General features: G+C 43.6%; 1 protein-coding gene across 5 annotated transcripts in view; it reads right to left on the minus strand.

Moving 5' to 3' along the window:
- Positions 1-18,459, minus strand: part of strada (STE20 related adaptor alpha) — a 139,655-nt gene that overhangs the window by 79,981 nt on the left and 41,215 nt on the right. For 2 of the 5 annotated variants that reach the window (XM_043675351.2, XM_043675350.2), the window contains exon 4: positions 9,776-9,804. The exons of 2 other annotated variants lie outside the window; for them this stretch is intronic. In XM_043675351.2, the coding sequence (XP_043531286.1) occupies positions 9,776-9,804 (29 nt within the window). Of the gene's footprint in view, positions 1-9,775; positions 9,805-18,459 lie in introns of those variants that run through there. One more of the 5 variants, XM_087977973.1, reaches the window with a different exon arrangement.

Raw genomic sequence — 18,459 nt, forward strand, 5'->3', positions numbered from 1 at the left:
CCCTCGCTATAAACGAGGACTTTCGATTAATATGTCAGAGATCTTTCTCAACATGTACTAGTCATCCTGTATCTTCTGCAAACAAGTGAAAGTATCTAGGAAGGAAAACCAATGACCCTTTCAGCAAACTCTGAACAGGGAACACTGAACTAGGTTCCAAGTGATCTAATATATCCATAGTTAAAAATCACACAACACCAGGTTATAGTCCAACAGGTTTAATTGGAAACACACTAGCTTTCGGAGCGACGCTCCATCATCGGGTGATTGTCAGGACAATCACCTGAAGGAGCGTCGCTCCGAAAGTTAGTGTGCTTCCAATTAAACCTGTTGGTATATAACCTGGTGTTGTGAGATTTTTAACTTTGTACACCCCAGTCCAACACCGGCATCTCCGAATCATAATATATCCATGTTTCTTTTCCTACGTGCCTGGATGTACACGTGCGTAGACAGGATTAAAGGTTATAGGTTGATGGTTCACAACTGTTTATCTGTAGTTAGAATCTATTTATTTGTAATAAAAAGTAATTCTCATTAAGTACAGAAACCTGGTCTGTGCCCTCTGTCAACCTGGATTTAAGAGACACACAAATTTGGGGAGTTTGCATATTTTTATCTTGCCTTAAACTTATCTGATGACAGCAGGAATAATCAGGCTTGATGTTTCCAGTGCACTGCCCCAGAGAGGCAAAACACAAGTAACAGCTGTAAGTCAGGAAGTGGAAGGCAGAGAGTACTTTGCGAAATTATAATCACAAGGGAAATGGTACGAAACACATTTTGATGGAGCTGTGGGTTGACAAATCTCCAAGTCCAGATGGACTATAGGGAAGAAAGATGGAATGAAATTCCCAGTTAATTACAAAGGAATGGGTTACTAATATTGAATCTCTGGTTTACAAAACAGATCTTACAAACATCAATGTTTTTCTCCATGACTTCACAGTGCACACTTGCTTTAATTTTAACTCCTTTACACAAGTCAGAGATCTATGATCCTCAATCTTGTTCAGGTACAGCAACCACCTGTAGTTACTTGGTCCCATTTAGAACTGTCAGGGGCTTGGTTGTTCCTTATTCAACATTAATACCCCTTATCTTGATAAGATCAATGCCCTGTTAAAGGTAACAACACATTAAAAGGGGTCTAAAAGTTTTAAAGTATGCTTAATTCTTAATATAGCAAATCTGTTTCTGCACAATGGATTGGAATCTTGCTTTTCAAGGGGCTTGATGTGTCTTTCAGTTACCATTTCAGCCCCAAATTAAACAGACACACACAATTTCAATCTGGCAGTTAATAATAGAGCAGTTTTTGTTCAAGATACAAATCAGTTTAAAAATAAAAATGAGCATAAGGCATTTCTCACTAGGGCAAAATAGCACAAACAGAGACACCTGAATATATGGGCTGTGCAGTTAACACCATACTTTGGGACTTGAAATCTTGTTCAAATATGGGAGCAAAACATACCTAATGTTTGTGGCATTCATCCTCCCTAGCGTGTATAAATAAACACCTGATATTAACCATTTCCCAGAAAACCACAGTTTGACACAGAAGAAGCCATTCAGCTCCTCATGACTGCATACATTAATAAAAACTGGCCACCTTTTCTATTCCTATTTTCCACCTTGCAGGTTACAGCACTTCAGGGATAGATCCGGGTTCCTTTTAAATAAATTGAGAGTTCTGTGTAAACCCCCAAACTCGTAGAAATATTCAAAAATCTACTATACAGTGGGTGAAAAAAATGTCTCCTCATGTCCACTCTAATCACCTTAAATCTGCGACCCTTCGTAATTAATTTCTCTGAAAATGGAAAACAGATTTCCTTGTCCACTCCATGCAAGCTCCTCAAACATTCTGTACTCTTCAGCTAAGTCAACTTCCTCTGCTTTAAAGAAAACAACCTAAGCTTATCTGATCTTTCCTCACTGATGCAATTTTCAAGCCCTGCAACTTTCTTGAAAATCGATAAGTTTGAGCAGAAATGCATTATTCATCCTATCAACTCCTGCTCTGCCATTCAATGCGATCTTGGCTGATTGATAATATCCAATTCCATTTTCCTGCCTTTTCCTCATAACTCTTGATTTCCTTCCAGATTAAAATCTTATCTCAGCCTTGAATATCCTTAAAAAACAGTCTCTACAAAACTCTGTGCTAACAGAGATTTCCAAGGAAATTATTTTCATCTTTGTCTTACGCAGGTGATCCCTTATTCTGAGAATATGTCCTCTGGTCCTGGACCCTCCTGAAAGGGTGGAGACAACTTCTCCACAGGTCCTGCAAGATTCCTGTATGTTTCAGGAAGGTTGACTTGCATTTTTCAAAATTCCCAAATTTCAGGATCAACCTCTCCTCCCAAGATAATTGCCTCAAACCCGAGACCAACCTGTGAGTGTTCTGTGGACTGAGTATAATGCATGTATATCTTTGTTTAAAAATGGGGACCAAAACTGTTTGCAGTATTCCAACAGGAGTTGAACTGTGCCTTGTATAGTTTAGTGAGACTTCCCTATTTTTACACAACTCCCCTTGAAACAAAACAAGTATCATTTCTTTTTCCTACCCTGTTACCCATAGATATTGTATGCAAGCTTTTTTTATGATTTATGCACAAGGACTTCTATATCTATTGGTAACTTTCTGCACTCTTACTCCATTTAGTTAACATTCAGCTCTTCTGTTCTCCACAATATATTCCATTTGACAAGTTTTTGCACATCTGCTTAACCTATCTACATCCAGATGTCAGACAACACCAGATTATAATCCAACAGGTTTATTTGAAGCTTTCAGAGCTCAGCCCCTTCGTCAGGTGAAGTCAAACAAATTATTGGTATCATCCTGCAATCCACGGCAATTTGTATTTACAAATGAGAGGGACTGTATTGTTGAAGAGGAGAGTATGAAACGGACTGGTAAGCTAGAGGAGATACTTGTCAGGAAGGAAGATGTGTTGGGCATTTTGAAAAACTTGAGGATAGACAAGTCTCCCGGGCCTGACGGGAGAGATCCTAGGATTATGTGGGAAGCAAGAGAGGAAACTGCAGAACAGTTGGCAATGATCTTTTCGTCTTCACTGTCAATGGGGGTGGTGCCAGGGGACTGGAGAGTGGTGAATGTTGTGCCCTTTTCAAAAAAGGGAATAGGGATAACCCCGGGAATTACAGGCCAGTTAGTCTTACTTCGGTGATAGGCAAAGTAATGGAAAGGGTACTGAGGGATAGGATTTATGAGTATCTGGAAAGACACTGCTTGATTAGGGACAGCCAGCATAGATTTGTGAGGGGTAGGTCTTGCCTTACAAGTCTTATTGAATTCTTTGAGGAGGTGACCAAGCATGTGGATGAGGGTAGAGCAGTGAATGTAGTGTACATGAATTTTAGTAAGGCTTTTGATAAGGTACCCCATGGTAGGCTTATGTGGAAAGTCGGGAGGCATGGGATAGTGGGAAGTTTGGCCAGTTGGATAGAAAACTGGCCAACCGGTCGAAGTCAGAGAGTGGTGGTAGATGGTAAATATTCAGCCTGGAGCCCAGTTACAAGTGGAGTTCCGCAGGGATCAGTTCTGGTCCTCTGCTGTTTGTAATTTTTATTAGTGACTTGGAAGAGGGAGTCGAAGGGTGAGTCAGTAAATTTGCAGACGATATGAAGGTTGGTGAAGTTGTGGATAGTGAGGAGGTCTGTTGTCGGCTGCAAAGAGACTTAGATATGATGCAGAGCTGGGCTGAGGAGTGGTAGATGGAGTTCAAACCTGCCAAGTGTGAGGTTGTCCATTTTGGAAAAACAAATAAAATGCGGAATACAGGGTTAACGGTAGGGTTCTTAGTAAGGCGGAGGAGCAGAGGGATATTGGGGTCTATGTTCATAGCTCTTTGAAAGTTGCCACTCAGGTGGATAGAGCTTGTAAGAAGGCCTATGGTGTATTAGCGTTCATTAGCAGAGGGACTGAATTCAAGAGTCGTGAGGTGATGTTGCAGCTGTATAGGACCTTGGTAAGGCCACATTTGGAGTACTGTGTGCAGTTCTGGTCGCCTCATTTTAGGAAAGATGTGGAAGCTTTGGAGAGGGTGCAGAGGAGATTTACCAGGATGTTACCTGGAATGGAGAATAGGTCGTATGAGGATAGGTTGAGAGTGCTAGGTCTCTTCTCATTGGAATGGCGAAGGATGAGGGGTGACTTGATAGAGGTTTATAAGATGATCAGGGGAATAGATAGAGTAGACAGTCAGAGACTTTTTCCCCGGGTACAACAGAGTGTTACAAGGGGATATAAATTTAAGGTGAAGGGTGGAAGGTATAGGGGTGATGTCAGAGGTAGGTTCTTTACCCAGAGAGTGGTGGGGGCATGGAATGCGCTGCCTGTGGGAGTGGCAGAGTCAGAATCATTGGTGATCTTTAAGCGGCAATTGGATAGGTACATGGATGGGTGCTTAAGCTAGGTCAAATGTTCGGCACAACATCGTGGGCCGAAGGGCCTGTTCTGTGCTGTATTGTTCTATGTTCTATAATCCTCTTCATTATCAACTACACAGCCATTGAGTCATCTGCAAATTGTCCAGATGTGCCTCGCATAAGCCACCATCTTCCGCTTCTTCAAGATTAAGGCGGCGGCTTATGTTAGGATGAGACGTGAAAGCTCAGTTAGGGCTCTTGAGAGTTACAAATTAGCCAGGAAAGACCTAAAGAGAGAACTAAGAATAGCCAGGAGGGGACATGAGAACTCATTTGCAGATAGGATCAAGGAAAAACCTAAAGCCTTCTATAGGTATTTCAGGAATAAAAGAATGACTAGAGAAAGATTAGGGTCAATCAAAGATAGTAGTGGGATGTTGTGCGTGGAATCAGAGGAGATGGGGAAGCGCTAAATGAATATTTTTCTTCAGTATTCACACTGGAAAAAGACAATGTTGTCGAGAACAACAGTGAGATACAGGCTACGAGACTAGATGGGATTGACATTCACAAGGAGGTGGTGTTAGAAATTCTGGAAAGTGAGAAAATAGATAAGCCACCTGGGCCAGTTGGGATTTATCCTGAGATTCGCTGGGAAACCAGGAGACTGCTGAGGCTTTGGCTTTGATCTTTGTGACATCATCATCTACAGGAATGGTGCCAGATGACTGGAAGATAGCAAATGTCGTTCCACTGTTCAAGAAGGGGAGTAGAGACCCTGGTAATTATAGACCAGTGAACCTTATTTTGGTTGTGGGTAAAATGTTGGAAAAGATTTTAAGAGATAGGATTTACAATCATATAGAATGGAATAAATTGATTAGGGATAGTCAACACAGTTTTGTCAAGGATAAATCATGCCTCACGAACCTTATTGAGTTCTTTGAGATGGTGACCAAACAGGTGGATGAGGGTAAAGCGGTTGATGTGGTGTACAGGAACTTCAGTAAAGTGTTTGTTTACTTCCACAGTAAGCTATTGCACAAAATACAGAGATGTGGGATTGAGGATGATTTAGTGGTTTGGATCAGAAGTTGGCTAGCTGAAAGAAGACAGAGGGTGGTGGTTGATGGGAAATGTTCATTCTGGAGTTCAGTTACTAATGGTGTACCGCAAGGATCTGTTCTGGGGCCACTGCAGTTTGTCATTTTCTTAAATGACCTGGATGAGGGCATAAAAGGATGGGCTAGTAAAATTGTGGATGACACTAAGGTCGATGGAGTTGTGAACAGTGCTGAAGGATGTTGTAAGTTACAGAGGGATGTCGATAAGCTACAGAGCTGGGCTGAGAGATGGCAAATCGAGTTTAATGCAGAAAAGTGTGAGGTGGGTCACTTTGGAAAGAGCAACAGGAATACAGAGTACTGGGCTAAAGGTAAGATTCTTTGTAGTATAGATGAGCAGAGAGATCTCGGTGTCCATGTACATAGGTCCCTGCAAGTTTCCACCCAGGTTGATAGGGCTGTTAAGAAGGCATACAGTGTATTTGGGTTTATTGGTAGAGGGGTTGAGTTTTGGAGCCACGTGGTCATATTGCAGCTGTACGAAACTCTGGTGCAGCCACACTTGGTGCATTGCTTCCAATTCTGGTCACCGCATTATAGGAAGGATGTGGAAGCTTTGGAAAGGTTTCAGAGGAGATATACAGGAAAGTTGCATGGTTTGGAGGCACGATCCTATGAGGAAAAGCTGAGGGACTTGAGGCTGTTTTTGTTAGAGAGCAGAAGGTAGAGAGGTGAGCTAATTGAGACATAGAAGATAATCAGAGGGTTAGATAGGGTGAACAGTGTGAGCCTTTTTCCTCGGATGGTGATGGCTAGCACGAGGGGACATAGCTTTAAATTGAGGGGGCGATGGATACAGGACAGATGTCAGAGGTAGTTTCTTTAATCAGTAGTAGGTGGCATGGAATGTACTGCCTACAACAGTAGTAGACTTGCCAACTTTCAAGACATTTAAATGGTCAGTGGATAAACATATGGATGAAAATGGAATAGCATAGGATAGATGGGCTTCAGATTGGTTCCACAGGTCGGCACAACATTGAGAGCCGAAGGGCCTGTACTACGCTGTAACGTTCTATGTTCTAAATTTAAATGAGACTCATTAATGTATAGCATGAACAGCAACATACCAAGTCCTGTGGACCATTGGAAACTGCTTTCTATTCACAAAAACATTCGTCAACCTTTACCCTTTGTTTCCTGTCATGGAACCAATTCTGGATCCAATTTACTACATTTCCTAATGGGCTTTACATTTTCTATCCAGTGTCAAGTGGGACCTTGTCAAATACCTTCCTAAAATCTATATAAGCAACATCTACTATATTACCCTCATCAATCCTCCTTGTTACTTCCTCAAAAAGTTCAAGTTAGTTAGTAAGGCACAACCTTCCCTTAACAAAAGCATGTTGACTATCCATGACTAATCTGTGCCTTTTTATGTAACAGTTAATCCCATCCTTCTGTATTTGCCAACCATCTACAAGGTCAGATCGAAAGGCAGAGAATTATTTTGTCTGTTCTTTGTACCTTTTTAAAATAATGACAATATTTGCAGACCTCCATTCCTTCGTGACATTGCTTACCAACAGGAGTTTCTTTCAGACAGCAGAGTTTTATTCTCTCTTAACTCCTGAGAGTTTAGCAGATTTCCAAAATTTCTATCAGTTTCTCCATATACCTGATTACAAATCATCTCTATTCTAAAATGCAGTGATTTCTGAAGGAAAGACAAATCATAAATAATACTCGAAAATCATTGAACTCATGAATGATAGCACTACATAATTAAAAGCCATGCAGCAGACACACTGCCCACACATAATGCACATATTTCCAAGCATCATCCAGCAACCTCCCCTTATTTGGTCAATGTCAGATTAAGCCAAGACCGGTGTTGCCCCTGTAGTTGCAATTTTAGCCGATCCTATTTCCACTTAAACTTGAGCAAGGCAACACAGGGTTGTGTATTCATATCCTAGCATGTTAGAGCTCGGAGGAGAAGATGAGGCAAAATATGGATGGTGTAAAATGGATGATTGAAGGGGTAGGGGAAGAGAAAACAGTGAGGAGCATGTTGCATTGTTATTCATAAACGGTTTCACTCATTAACTGGAACTCAAATCTAGTTTGTAAATGATCTTCCTGATCTCAAATGGCCATGAGAATAAGGATAATCCAGCTCTAAAGTAGTTTAGCCATGGAGCAGCAGTGAGGGTTTCTGCAGATGGATTGCTGTACCTCCCAAATTGTGGTGTAAAATATTAAATGTTGACCTGCAACTTGAAGTGCAACCATAAAGAGAAAATGTCATGCTTCCCTATAGTTAAGTCAACATTTTAGAGCAAAGGTCAGATTGTGGTTTCATGGATTTTGAAGATTTTCAATATTAACCAATTTTACTGTTATACCGGGATACCCATATGTCACCTTCCCCACCACTTCAGTTTGTGGATGTGGGCATTACTGGCTTGCCATAATTCCTTAGTTGACGGCACTCTTTGCAAATAAACTGGGCACTGGGAGATGCTGTTAGAAGTGCAGGTCCCTCAAAGCTGATTAAGAGTAGGTGATGCCCTTTGGACTCTATTAAAAACCTGGATTCAGTTACAGACATGTAACATTTGATGGTGGCCAAAAAGAATGTCTAGAAGTATGTAACAGCATCGCTGGGTAGGAAAAAGAAATGAAACAAAAAGCACAGAGTAGCTCTGAACAGGGTGAATAACAAAATCTGAAAGAACTCTGTTTGCACAAGGATGATTTGGTGGGGGTTAAAAATTTCCAACCAGACAGGTGTAACAGCATCGCTAATGGCCTGTTTCCACACTGTAGGGATTCAGTGATCTATGAATTTAAGGGGAGCTAGTAGTACTGAGGGAAAAAGAATGGGACGTTGAGAACAAAACACGATGATGTTTTTAAGAAGGAGTTAGATACAGTTCTTAGGACTAACGGGGTCAAAGTGTATGGGAACAGGGCATGTAGTTGGATGAATGGCTGAGCAGGCTTGAAAGGCTAAGGCCTACTCCTGCTCCTATTTTTTATGTTTCAATGTCATTTCTATATTTTTCCCATAAGCAAATGATGAGCCTGTTGCCCAGCTCCATGTCCCAAGTCAAACCTCATCATCTCATAATGAATGCAAACATTATGCTTTCAACTCACGGCTGCCTTACTAGTGGTGTGTTATAAGGGGCTCTCCATAGTGCTTTTATCAAGATTTATTTTGTGATACTCAGAGACAGACGGGATCCGTAAGAGTGATGTGTAGGCACAACTTATCAAATGGAGAATTTTAGAGTGAGTTGCAGGTTTGAGCACTACTGGCAGCAGCATGTTCTCTTTCCAAAACCTTACCATTCAACAGAGTGAGAATTTACATACTTGAAAATGTTTTTAGAAATGGTTCCAGGTGAATCAAATTCCTCAGAGATTAAGCTTAGTTTTAACATTAATGTGTAGTGGAAGTTGTAGGAAAATGTAGACTTGGATTATACTGAGTGGTTAGACTTGGAAGGAGTTCTAAATTAAATAGGCAAAAGTGAGGACTGCAGATGTTGGAAACCAGAGTTTAAATTATAATGGTGCTGGAAAAGCACAGTAGGTCAGACAGCATCCGGGGAGCAGGAAATCGACGTTTCGGGCAAAAGCCCTTTACTGTTCTCCCATTCAATACAACGATCATTTGGGAAAAGCAAATGATGCTCATCTTGTGGATTGCAATGTGCATGTGCTCTTCTCTTTTCCACAGAGAATGGAAGGATAATTTAACAGAAGTATTCAAAAACATGAAGAGGGTCAGATTTATATCTCGAAAAGAACAAAACTTAGAGCCTCCAAGATCACCACCAATAAATCAAATAAGGAATTCAAAAAAGTCTTTACTCAGAGTGGTCTGTGGAGACAAAAAAAAGCACAGATGCATTTATGGTGAAGCTAGATGAAGCCCTGAGAGAACAGGAAATAAGAGGACTTATCAACTGAATTCAATGAAGAGGAGGTTGATGTGAGGCACGACAGAATCATAAACCAGTTGGGCAAAATGGCCTGGTTTTGTGCTGTAACTCTATGTAATGTCTTTTAACACATCACTCTCTTTCTATTACATTAGAGAAAAGGAACTTGCTTTTAGACACAGGACAACAAAATAAAATTCTCTTCAGCAACGCTTGGACATACAGGAAGGCAAACTTCACAAGGATGCAATTATTCTGAAGCTGACTGCAACACAAGTCATATACTGCATTACACAATGGCTAACATGCAACCAATATCACAACCTTTTGGTGCTCAGTACTCACCTTTTTGTGATATTCCGCCTGAGGTCGCTCTGAAGTAAAGAAACTAAAAGTTGATTTTCAGTTGTGGGGCAGAACAATTGGCAAACAAGATTGGTAATCATGATTACAATCGAATCATGGTCACATGGCACAGGGACAGAATTACAGACTATACAGGGTAAGTAAAAAGGTTATATTTTACAGCAGTAACAGCATTTGAATGATGAATGAGACTTCCATAGTTTTTAAATGCCATCTGATACCTGCACAAAATCAGTCACATCAATTACATTAATTTTGCACATATTACAGATTGCGTGAGGACATTAATAGAATATTGAGAGATCAGTAACTCAAAATAATTCAATTGCTAGATTCCACGAGTGCGTGGTAAAGGCATTAACATCCCAACAAACACAAAAAATACAGTGTACCTTATAATTCATCACACTGTCGCCCCATTGGGTAGAAAGATCATTTGGGAAAGCAACAGATGCTCATCTAGTGGATTGCAATGTGCAAGTGAAGTGAATGTCATTAAAAACATCTTCCACATCATACTTCAGGGAGATAGCCGTGGATAATGGACTAATATCCAGAGGCAGAGACTAATGGTCTGAGGAATTGGGGCAGCTATTGAAATATATATTATATTAATTAATCTGGAACGTAAAAATAATCTGAATAATGGTAACAATGACAACTTTCTTTGATTATTCTAAAAACTCATCTAGCTCGTCAATGCCTTTTAGGGAAGGAAATGTGCTAAACTTATTCATCTGGTTTACATGCAACTCTAGGTCCACAGCAACAAGTTTGACTTTTATCTGTGCTCTAAAATGGCCAAGTAAACCAGTCAGTTTAAGGGCAATTAAGGAAGGGCAACACGTGCTGCCCTTCTCAGTAACACCCATATCCCAAAGAATGAAAAAAGAAACTGCTCAAAGACAGATGATAATCTTTGAGATATTAATGAACAAAAATAGCTTTTAAAAGCCTGTGGACTCTGTAGGAAAGCAAGATACTGAGCCAAATTTAAGTGCTGAGGTTACAAGAGACAAAAGAGGCTTTAGAGTTAGGATCGATGGAAAAGAAATAGGAGGAACAACGGAGGCAAGTATAGACAGCTAAGACTATCCTAAAACATGTAAAATAGATACAAAAAAGGTTCAATGTAAGGAAAAGTTTAAGGCTGTGCTTCAGAAAGGGATTACTCATCAGATATAAATATACTAGTAGGTGAATAACGGCTCATTAATGCTCACTAACCTTACAGCATTCTCCATAACCATCAGTTAATACCATTTTCTGACAAAGACCACAGAGAAATAAGTCTGACAACCAGTTTGTCAACATTATACTCACAGAAACTCCAGGACATAACAGTTGCTAGTGATCTTTATTCTGCCCATAGTGCTCCAACTTCCCTTTTAGTCAGAGAAAGACCACCTCTATAAAATTCAACCATCACAGATTTCTTATTCAATTTACAATTTTTCTTGATTCACACATTTGACCAGAGCGTTGGAGGGTTTGAGCTATAGGGAGAGGCTGAATTTCCCTTGAGCTGAGGGGTGACCTTATAGAGGTTTATAAAATCACGAGGTGCATGGATAGGGTAAACAGACAAAGTATTTTCCTTGGGGTCGTACAGTCCAAAATTAGAGGGCATATATTTAAGATTTAAGAGACACCTAAGGAGCAACCTTTTCATGCAAGGTTTGGTGCAGGTATGGAATGAGCTGCCAGAGGAAGTGGTGGAGTTACTACATTTATTTACAACATTTAAAAGGCACCTGGATGGGTATATGAATAGGAAGGGTTTGGAGTAATATGGGCCAAATGCTGGCAAATGGGACTGGATTTATTTAGGATATCTGGTTGGCATGGATGAATTGGACCGAAGAGTCTGTTTCCATGCTGTATATCTCTATGACTCTACGATAAATTACTCTCCCCAGAGTTTATAATATCCTCTATGCCCACCACCACTCTGGATAGGCTATTCCATAAACATATCTTATTGCCCATGTATTCACGTGGACCAACAGGAGGAGACCATTTAGTCTGAGTTTGTGACAGAGTTTGCTCCTTGATAGAGACATCCAAACAATCCAACTGCCATGGTCTTTTCCCATAGACCTGGGTACACTCTTCTTCTTAAGCGTTCCTCCAATTTCTTTTAAATGTTGCAATAGAATCTGCTGTTGCCATCCTTTTTGGCAGTACATTTCAATCACTACAACTTCACCAAATCACAAAGCCTATGGCCCAATGTATCCTTACCGGCTCTCCAAAGGAACAATTCACGTCCTGCCAACGCCTTGCCTTCTCCCTGTGACTGCACATTGATTATTATCTGAAAAATGAGCACTTTCCCTCTTTAACCTGCCTTCACGACTCTCTCAGGGAGTATGTGGTGCCCCAGGGGCTCAGTGGTTAGCACTGTTGCCTCACAGCACAGGGGACCCGGGTTTAATTCCACCTTCAGGCAACTCTGTGGTTGCACATTCTCCACATGGGCTTTCTCTGGGTGTTCTGGTTTTCTCCCACAGTCAGAAGCTGTGCAGTTCAGGTGGATTACTCTTCGGAGGGTCGGTGTAGACTCAATGGGCCAAATGGCCTGCTTCCACACTGTAGGGATTCTCTTCTATGATCAGTCGAGGAGAAAGTGAGGTCTGCAGATGCTGGAGATCAAAGTTGAAACTTTATTGCTGGAACAGCACAGCAGGTCAGGCAGCATCCAGGGAACAGGAGATTCGACGTTTCGGGCACAGGCCCTTCTTCAGGATTCCTGAAGAAGGGCCTGTGCCCGAAACGTCGAATCTCCTGTTCCCTGGATGCTGCCTGACCTGCTGTGCTGTTCCAGCAATAAAGTTTCAACTCTTCTATGATCAGTACATTCCAGATCCTAACTAATTGCTGCATGAACTCGGTTTTCATATTACAATGGACTTTTTTTGTTAATAATTGTGAATGTGTCATCACATTTTCAATCCTTACAAAAATGCAAACAGCTTCTCTTCATCTACTCGGTCAGACACCTCAAGAGTCCCTTAATAAAATCACCTCCCAACTTGCTATTCTTCAATGAAAACTGAAGTTCCTCATTGCTGGAACTATTCTAGTGAATCATTTACTGCCTCCAATGCCTTCGCATTTTCCCCAAAGTTTAACACTCAAAATTGTACACATTACTAAAATTAAAACAAAATTGTGAGAATACTGGAAATCTGAAACAGAAATAAAGTGCTGGAGAAACTCAGCAAGTCTCGCTGCTCCAAAGTCATTCTGCACTATCTACTCTCGACAGTTGCTGCCAAACCTTTCTTCAGCATTTGTTCTTGTCATACAATACTTCAGCTAAGGCCAAATTAGCATCTGACAAGTTCAACTTCATCTACTTACTTGCATATTTTCAGTCACTATTAATGAAACATACTGCATCCTCAATCTCTTTTACATCCTGCAATGATTTATATGCATATAGACCCATTCCTACATCCCCTCCAGAGTTGCATCTTATATGTTGTATTGTGTATCTCTGTGATTCCTACCAAGATGAATCATTTCACCTTCAATACATTAAATTTGTCTCATGCTTGACCATTCTACCAAGTTACTATACTTTGAGTTCTACACTATCCTCCTCCAATAGGTCCAATTTTTGAATCACTTGTACTCCCAAGTCTAGGTTCATAATATGTATCAGGAAAGTGTTTCCTGTCACTTGACTTTTACCTTGTATCAATGTTGTGCCTGCCCCCTTTACTCCATGAACTCTAGTTACATATTCATGCATGAAATGCCTTTTGGAAGTTCATATAAAGCACAGAAACAAATTAATCTCATTGATCGTCTCTTGACAAAACATCCCAGCATGTAAGATAAAAACAAATCTAAAACAAGTGCTACACTGCTGAAGCCAGGCGCCAACTCGAGGACATCTCTTCCTACCACCCCCTCGACCATGACCCAACCCCCCATCACCAAACCTTCATCTCCCAGACCTTACAGAACCTCATCACCTCAGGAGATCTCCCACCCACAGCTTCCAACCTCATAGTCCAGGAACCCCACACTGCCCGATTCTACCTCCTTCCCAAGATTCACAAGTCTGACCACCCCGGCCGACCCATTGTCTCAGCATGCTCCTGCCCCACTGAACTCATCTCTACCTACCTCGACACTGTCCTATCCCCCCTGGTCCAGGAACTCCCCACATACGTTCGAGACACCACCCACGCCCTCCACCTCCTCCAAGACTTCTGTTTCCCTGGCCCCCAACGCCTCATCTGCACCATGAATATCCAATCCCTCTACACCTCCATCCGCTATGACCAGGGCCTCCAAGCCCTCTGTTTTTTCCGCTCCCGACATCCCCAACAGTACCCTTCCACCGACACTCATTCGTTTGGCCGAACTGGTCCTCACCCTTAACAATTTCTCCTTCGAATCCTCCCACTTCCTCCAGATCAAAGGGGTAGCCATGGCCAACCGTATGGGCCCCAGCTATGCCTGTCTCTTTGTTGGCTACGTAGAACAGTCGATCTTCCATAATTACACAGGCACCACTCCCCACCTCTTCCTCTGCTACATTGATGACTGCATTGGCGCCACCTCATGCTCCCGCGAGGAGGTTGAGCAATTCATCAACTTCACCAACACATTCCACCCTGACCTTAAATTTACCTGGACCATCTCTGACACCTCCCTCCCCTTTCTGGAGCTCTCCATCTCCATTAATGACGACCGACTTGACACTGACATTTTTTTACAAACCCACCGACTCCCACAGCTACCTGGATTACACCTCTCCCACCCTACCTCTTGCAAAAATGCCATCCTGTATTCCCAATTCCTCCGCCGTATCTGCTCCCAGGAGGACCAGTTCCACCACAGAACACACCAGATGGCCTCCTTCTTTAGAGACCGCAATTTCCCTTCCCACGTGGTTAAAGATGCCCTCCAACGCATCTCGTCCACATCCCGCACCTCCGCCCTCAGACCCCACCCCTCCAACCGTAACAAGGACAGAACGCCCCTGGTGCTCACCTTCCACCCTAACAACCTTTGCATAAACCAAATCATTCGCCGACATTTCCACCACCTCCAAAAAGACCCCACCACCAGGGATATATTTCCCTCCCCACCCCTTTCTGCCTTCCGCAAAGACCATTCCCTCCATGACTACTTGGTCAGGTCCATGCCCCCCTACAACCCACCCTCCCCATCCTGGCATCTTCCCCTGCCACCGCAGGAATTGCAAAACCTGTGCCCACACCGCCTCCCTCACCTCCATCCAAGGCCCTAAAGGAGCCTTCCACATCCATCAAAGTTTTACTTGCACATCCACTAATATCATTTATTGTATCCGTTGCTCCCGATGGGGTCTCTTCTACATTGGGGAGACTGGACGCCTCCTAGCAGAGCGCTTTAGGGAATATCTCTGGGACACCCGCATCAATCAACCACACCGCCCTGTGGTCCAACATTTCAACTTCCCCTCCCACTCTGCCAAGGACACGGAGGTTCTGGGCCTCCTTCACCGCCGCTCCCTCACCACCAGACGCCTGGAGGAAGAACGCCTCATCTTCCGCCTCTGAACACTTCAACCCCAGGGCATCAATGTGGACTTCACCAGTTTCCTCATTTCCCCTTCCCCCACCTCACCCTAGTTCCAAATTTCCAGCTCAGCACTGTCCCCATGACTTGTCCAACCTGTCTATCTTCTTTTCCACCTATCCACTCCACCCTCCTCCTTGACCCATCACCTTCATCCCCTTCCCCACTCACCTATTGTACTCTATGCTACTTTCTCCCCACCCCCACCCTCCTCTAGCTTATCTCTCCACCCTTCAGGCTCTCTGCCTTTATTCCTGATGAAGGACTTTTGCCTCAGATGCTGCCTGTACTGCTGTGCTCTTCCAGCGCCACTAATCCAGAATCTGGTTTCCAGCATCTGCAGTCATTGTTCTTACCTAGAGAAATGGCACCATCTGTGAAGAGTAAAACATTTTATTTCAGGTCTCTAGCACACACAGCATTTTGCTTTTATTTTAGTTAAACAAGATTAACCCATGCTGGTTTTCTTTAGTTAACCTGTATTTGCCTAAGCAACTATTAATTTTGTCCGGTATTATTGTTTTTAGAAGTCTTATCACCACAAAAGTTGGCTAGGGCTTTGCTATATTGTAACCTCAGCATAGAATCTATGGATTTAGGGGTTAATCCAGCACACTAAAGACCCATATCTCAGTAAAATACACATTCACCAAAGCAGAACCTACCTAAGCCAAGTTACAATGTGCTGCGCTGAATATTCAATTGCAATGTGTCCTTGGAGTGGAATTGAAGTGGTCAGCCACAGGCCAGCAAGATTGTTGGTTCATGTGTCCCAGAGGTATTCCCTGTAACATTCCATGAGTTAGCATCCAGTCTCCCCAATGTAGAGGAGACTACATTGAGAGCAATGGACACAGTAGATGAGGTGTCTGGATGTGCAGAAAAATCTCTGCTGGATGTGGAAGTATCCTTTGGGGCCTCGGATGAAGGCGAGGAGGGAAGTGCAGATGCAGGTTTTACACCTCTTGCTGCTGCAAGGGATGGTGTGAGGAGTGGGGTGGTGAATTGGTGGTGGCGCGTGGCATGTCCTGAAGCAGACCCGCTACGATAGCCACATCTCCTTATTCAGCACCTGCCTATGCAACTGACTTAGTCTGAATATAGTCTTGAATCTATGCAGGATATCATAATTTGGACCTGACCAGGACAACCACTACCCCACAGCAAATCCAAACCCTCCAGAAACTGTTCTCCCTCTGGACTCTCCGCTCTATGCTCACAGCCATGCTCTGCCACCTACTCTCCCTGCAGTCAGCCCTGCCCAACACAGGGCCATACTCTCCCAGACCTGCAGAGGACCTCTGCTGTTCTTCATCCCGAACAGGATCCACACATTCAACAAACGCTGTTTCTCCAGCTTATCAGACTTCAAGGAATGTAAGTACACCACACTTTCATGTTCTTACCTCCAAACTCTGGATTCCTCGATCATTCCAGACCCTCCCCACAGAACCTCTTAGTCACCATTATCCACGCAGCCGCTACAGTCACCACCACCGCTGCAAATGATGATATCACATCCTCCCCCAGTGCCCCATGGACCACAACCACAGAGCATACCACTGCCTCGATTGCCGCCAAGACAACTGGCTCCAAAATATCTGTGAGCGCTGCCCATCATGTCACTTCTGCCACCTCTGCCACTTCCACCACCACTGACATCATTCACTGGAACACTACCACAGAACATGCCACTCCCGGTGCCACCTCTGCCCCCACTGACACCACTCAACCCAGACCTGCTGACCATGTCATCTCTGTAGCCACCGCTGAAGACACCGCTTCTGAAAACGGCACACAGAACCTCTGCACCTGTCCACTTCCTCCCCATCACCTACGACATCACCACCCCTCCCATGACCACACCCATTCCCAATTCCAGCTTGCCACCAGGTCCTCGCGCCCAGCCTTGTCATGATTTTACCATCCTCCCAGACTTGCCCCACCCCCCCTTCCCCCCACTGAGGACGAACAATCAGTCCTAAGTAAAAGTCTCCCATTTATCCCACAGTGCTCCAGGGTCAACAAATTCCACATGCGTTGTGACATCAAACTTCTGTTACGCCACCTCAGCGCTCACCTTTTCAATCGGGACTCTCATCCACCCTCTGGAGGATCCATTCTTCCCCCTCCAACATAATCCATCCACTTGGACACCCCGTTGAGGTCTGTTACCTGCCCTCAACCTCTATTTCCAAATGCAGCTATGACACGGACTGCCTCAACCTGTCCACCGAGCCTCACCCACTCCAATCTCTCACCTTCACAACGTGCAGCCCTCCATTCTCTCTGTTCCAACCCCAACCTAACCATTAAACCAGTAGACAAGGTGGGGTGGGGGGCGGGCAGTGGTAGTTTGGCGCACTGATCTTGACACTACTGAAGCCATGAGCCAACTCACAGACACCACCTCCTACTGCTCCCTTGCCATTATCCACGCGGCCATGACAGCCACCACTACTACTAGAAGTAATGACATCACTTCTGCTGCCCCCACCTCCCATCACCAAACCAGCATCATCTCCCAGACCATCCACAACCTTATCACCTCAGGGGATCTCTCAACCATAGCCTCCAACCTCAGTCCTGGAACCCTGCACCACCCAGTTCTACCTCTAACCCAGAATTCACAAACTGGACTACCCAGGTTGACCTATCTTCTCTGCTTGCTCCTGCCTCACTGAACTTATCTCCTTATATCTCAACACTGTCCCATTCCCCTTGGTCCAGGAACTCACCAAATACATTTGAGACACCATCCACGCCCTCCATCTCCTCCATGATGCTCTTTTCCCTGGCCCCCAATGCCTCATTTTCACCGTGGATACCTAGTCCCTATACATGCCCATCCACCATGGTGAAGGCCTCCAAACCCTCAGTTTCTTCCTCTCCCGCCAACCCAATCAGCACTTGTCCATGGATACATTCATTCGATTGGCGGAATTGGTCCTCAGCCTGAACAGCTTCTCCATCGAATCCTCCCACTTCCTTCAGACCAAAGAGGTAGCCACAGGCACCAGCTATGCCTGCCTCTTTGTCAAATACATGGAACAGTTCGTCTTCCGCAGTTACACTGGCAC

This window comes from Chiloscyllium plagiosum, unplaced genomic scaffold (genome assembly GCF_037043375.1).
Source record: "Chiloscyllium plagiosum isolate Xiang-an unplaced genomic scaffold, Cpla_swu_hap1 HiC_scaffold_32, whole genome shotgun sequence".
NCBI lineage: Eukaryota > Metazoa > Chordata > Chondrichthyes > Orectolobiformes > Hemiscylliidae > Chiloscyllium > Chiloscyllium plagiosum.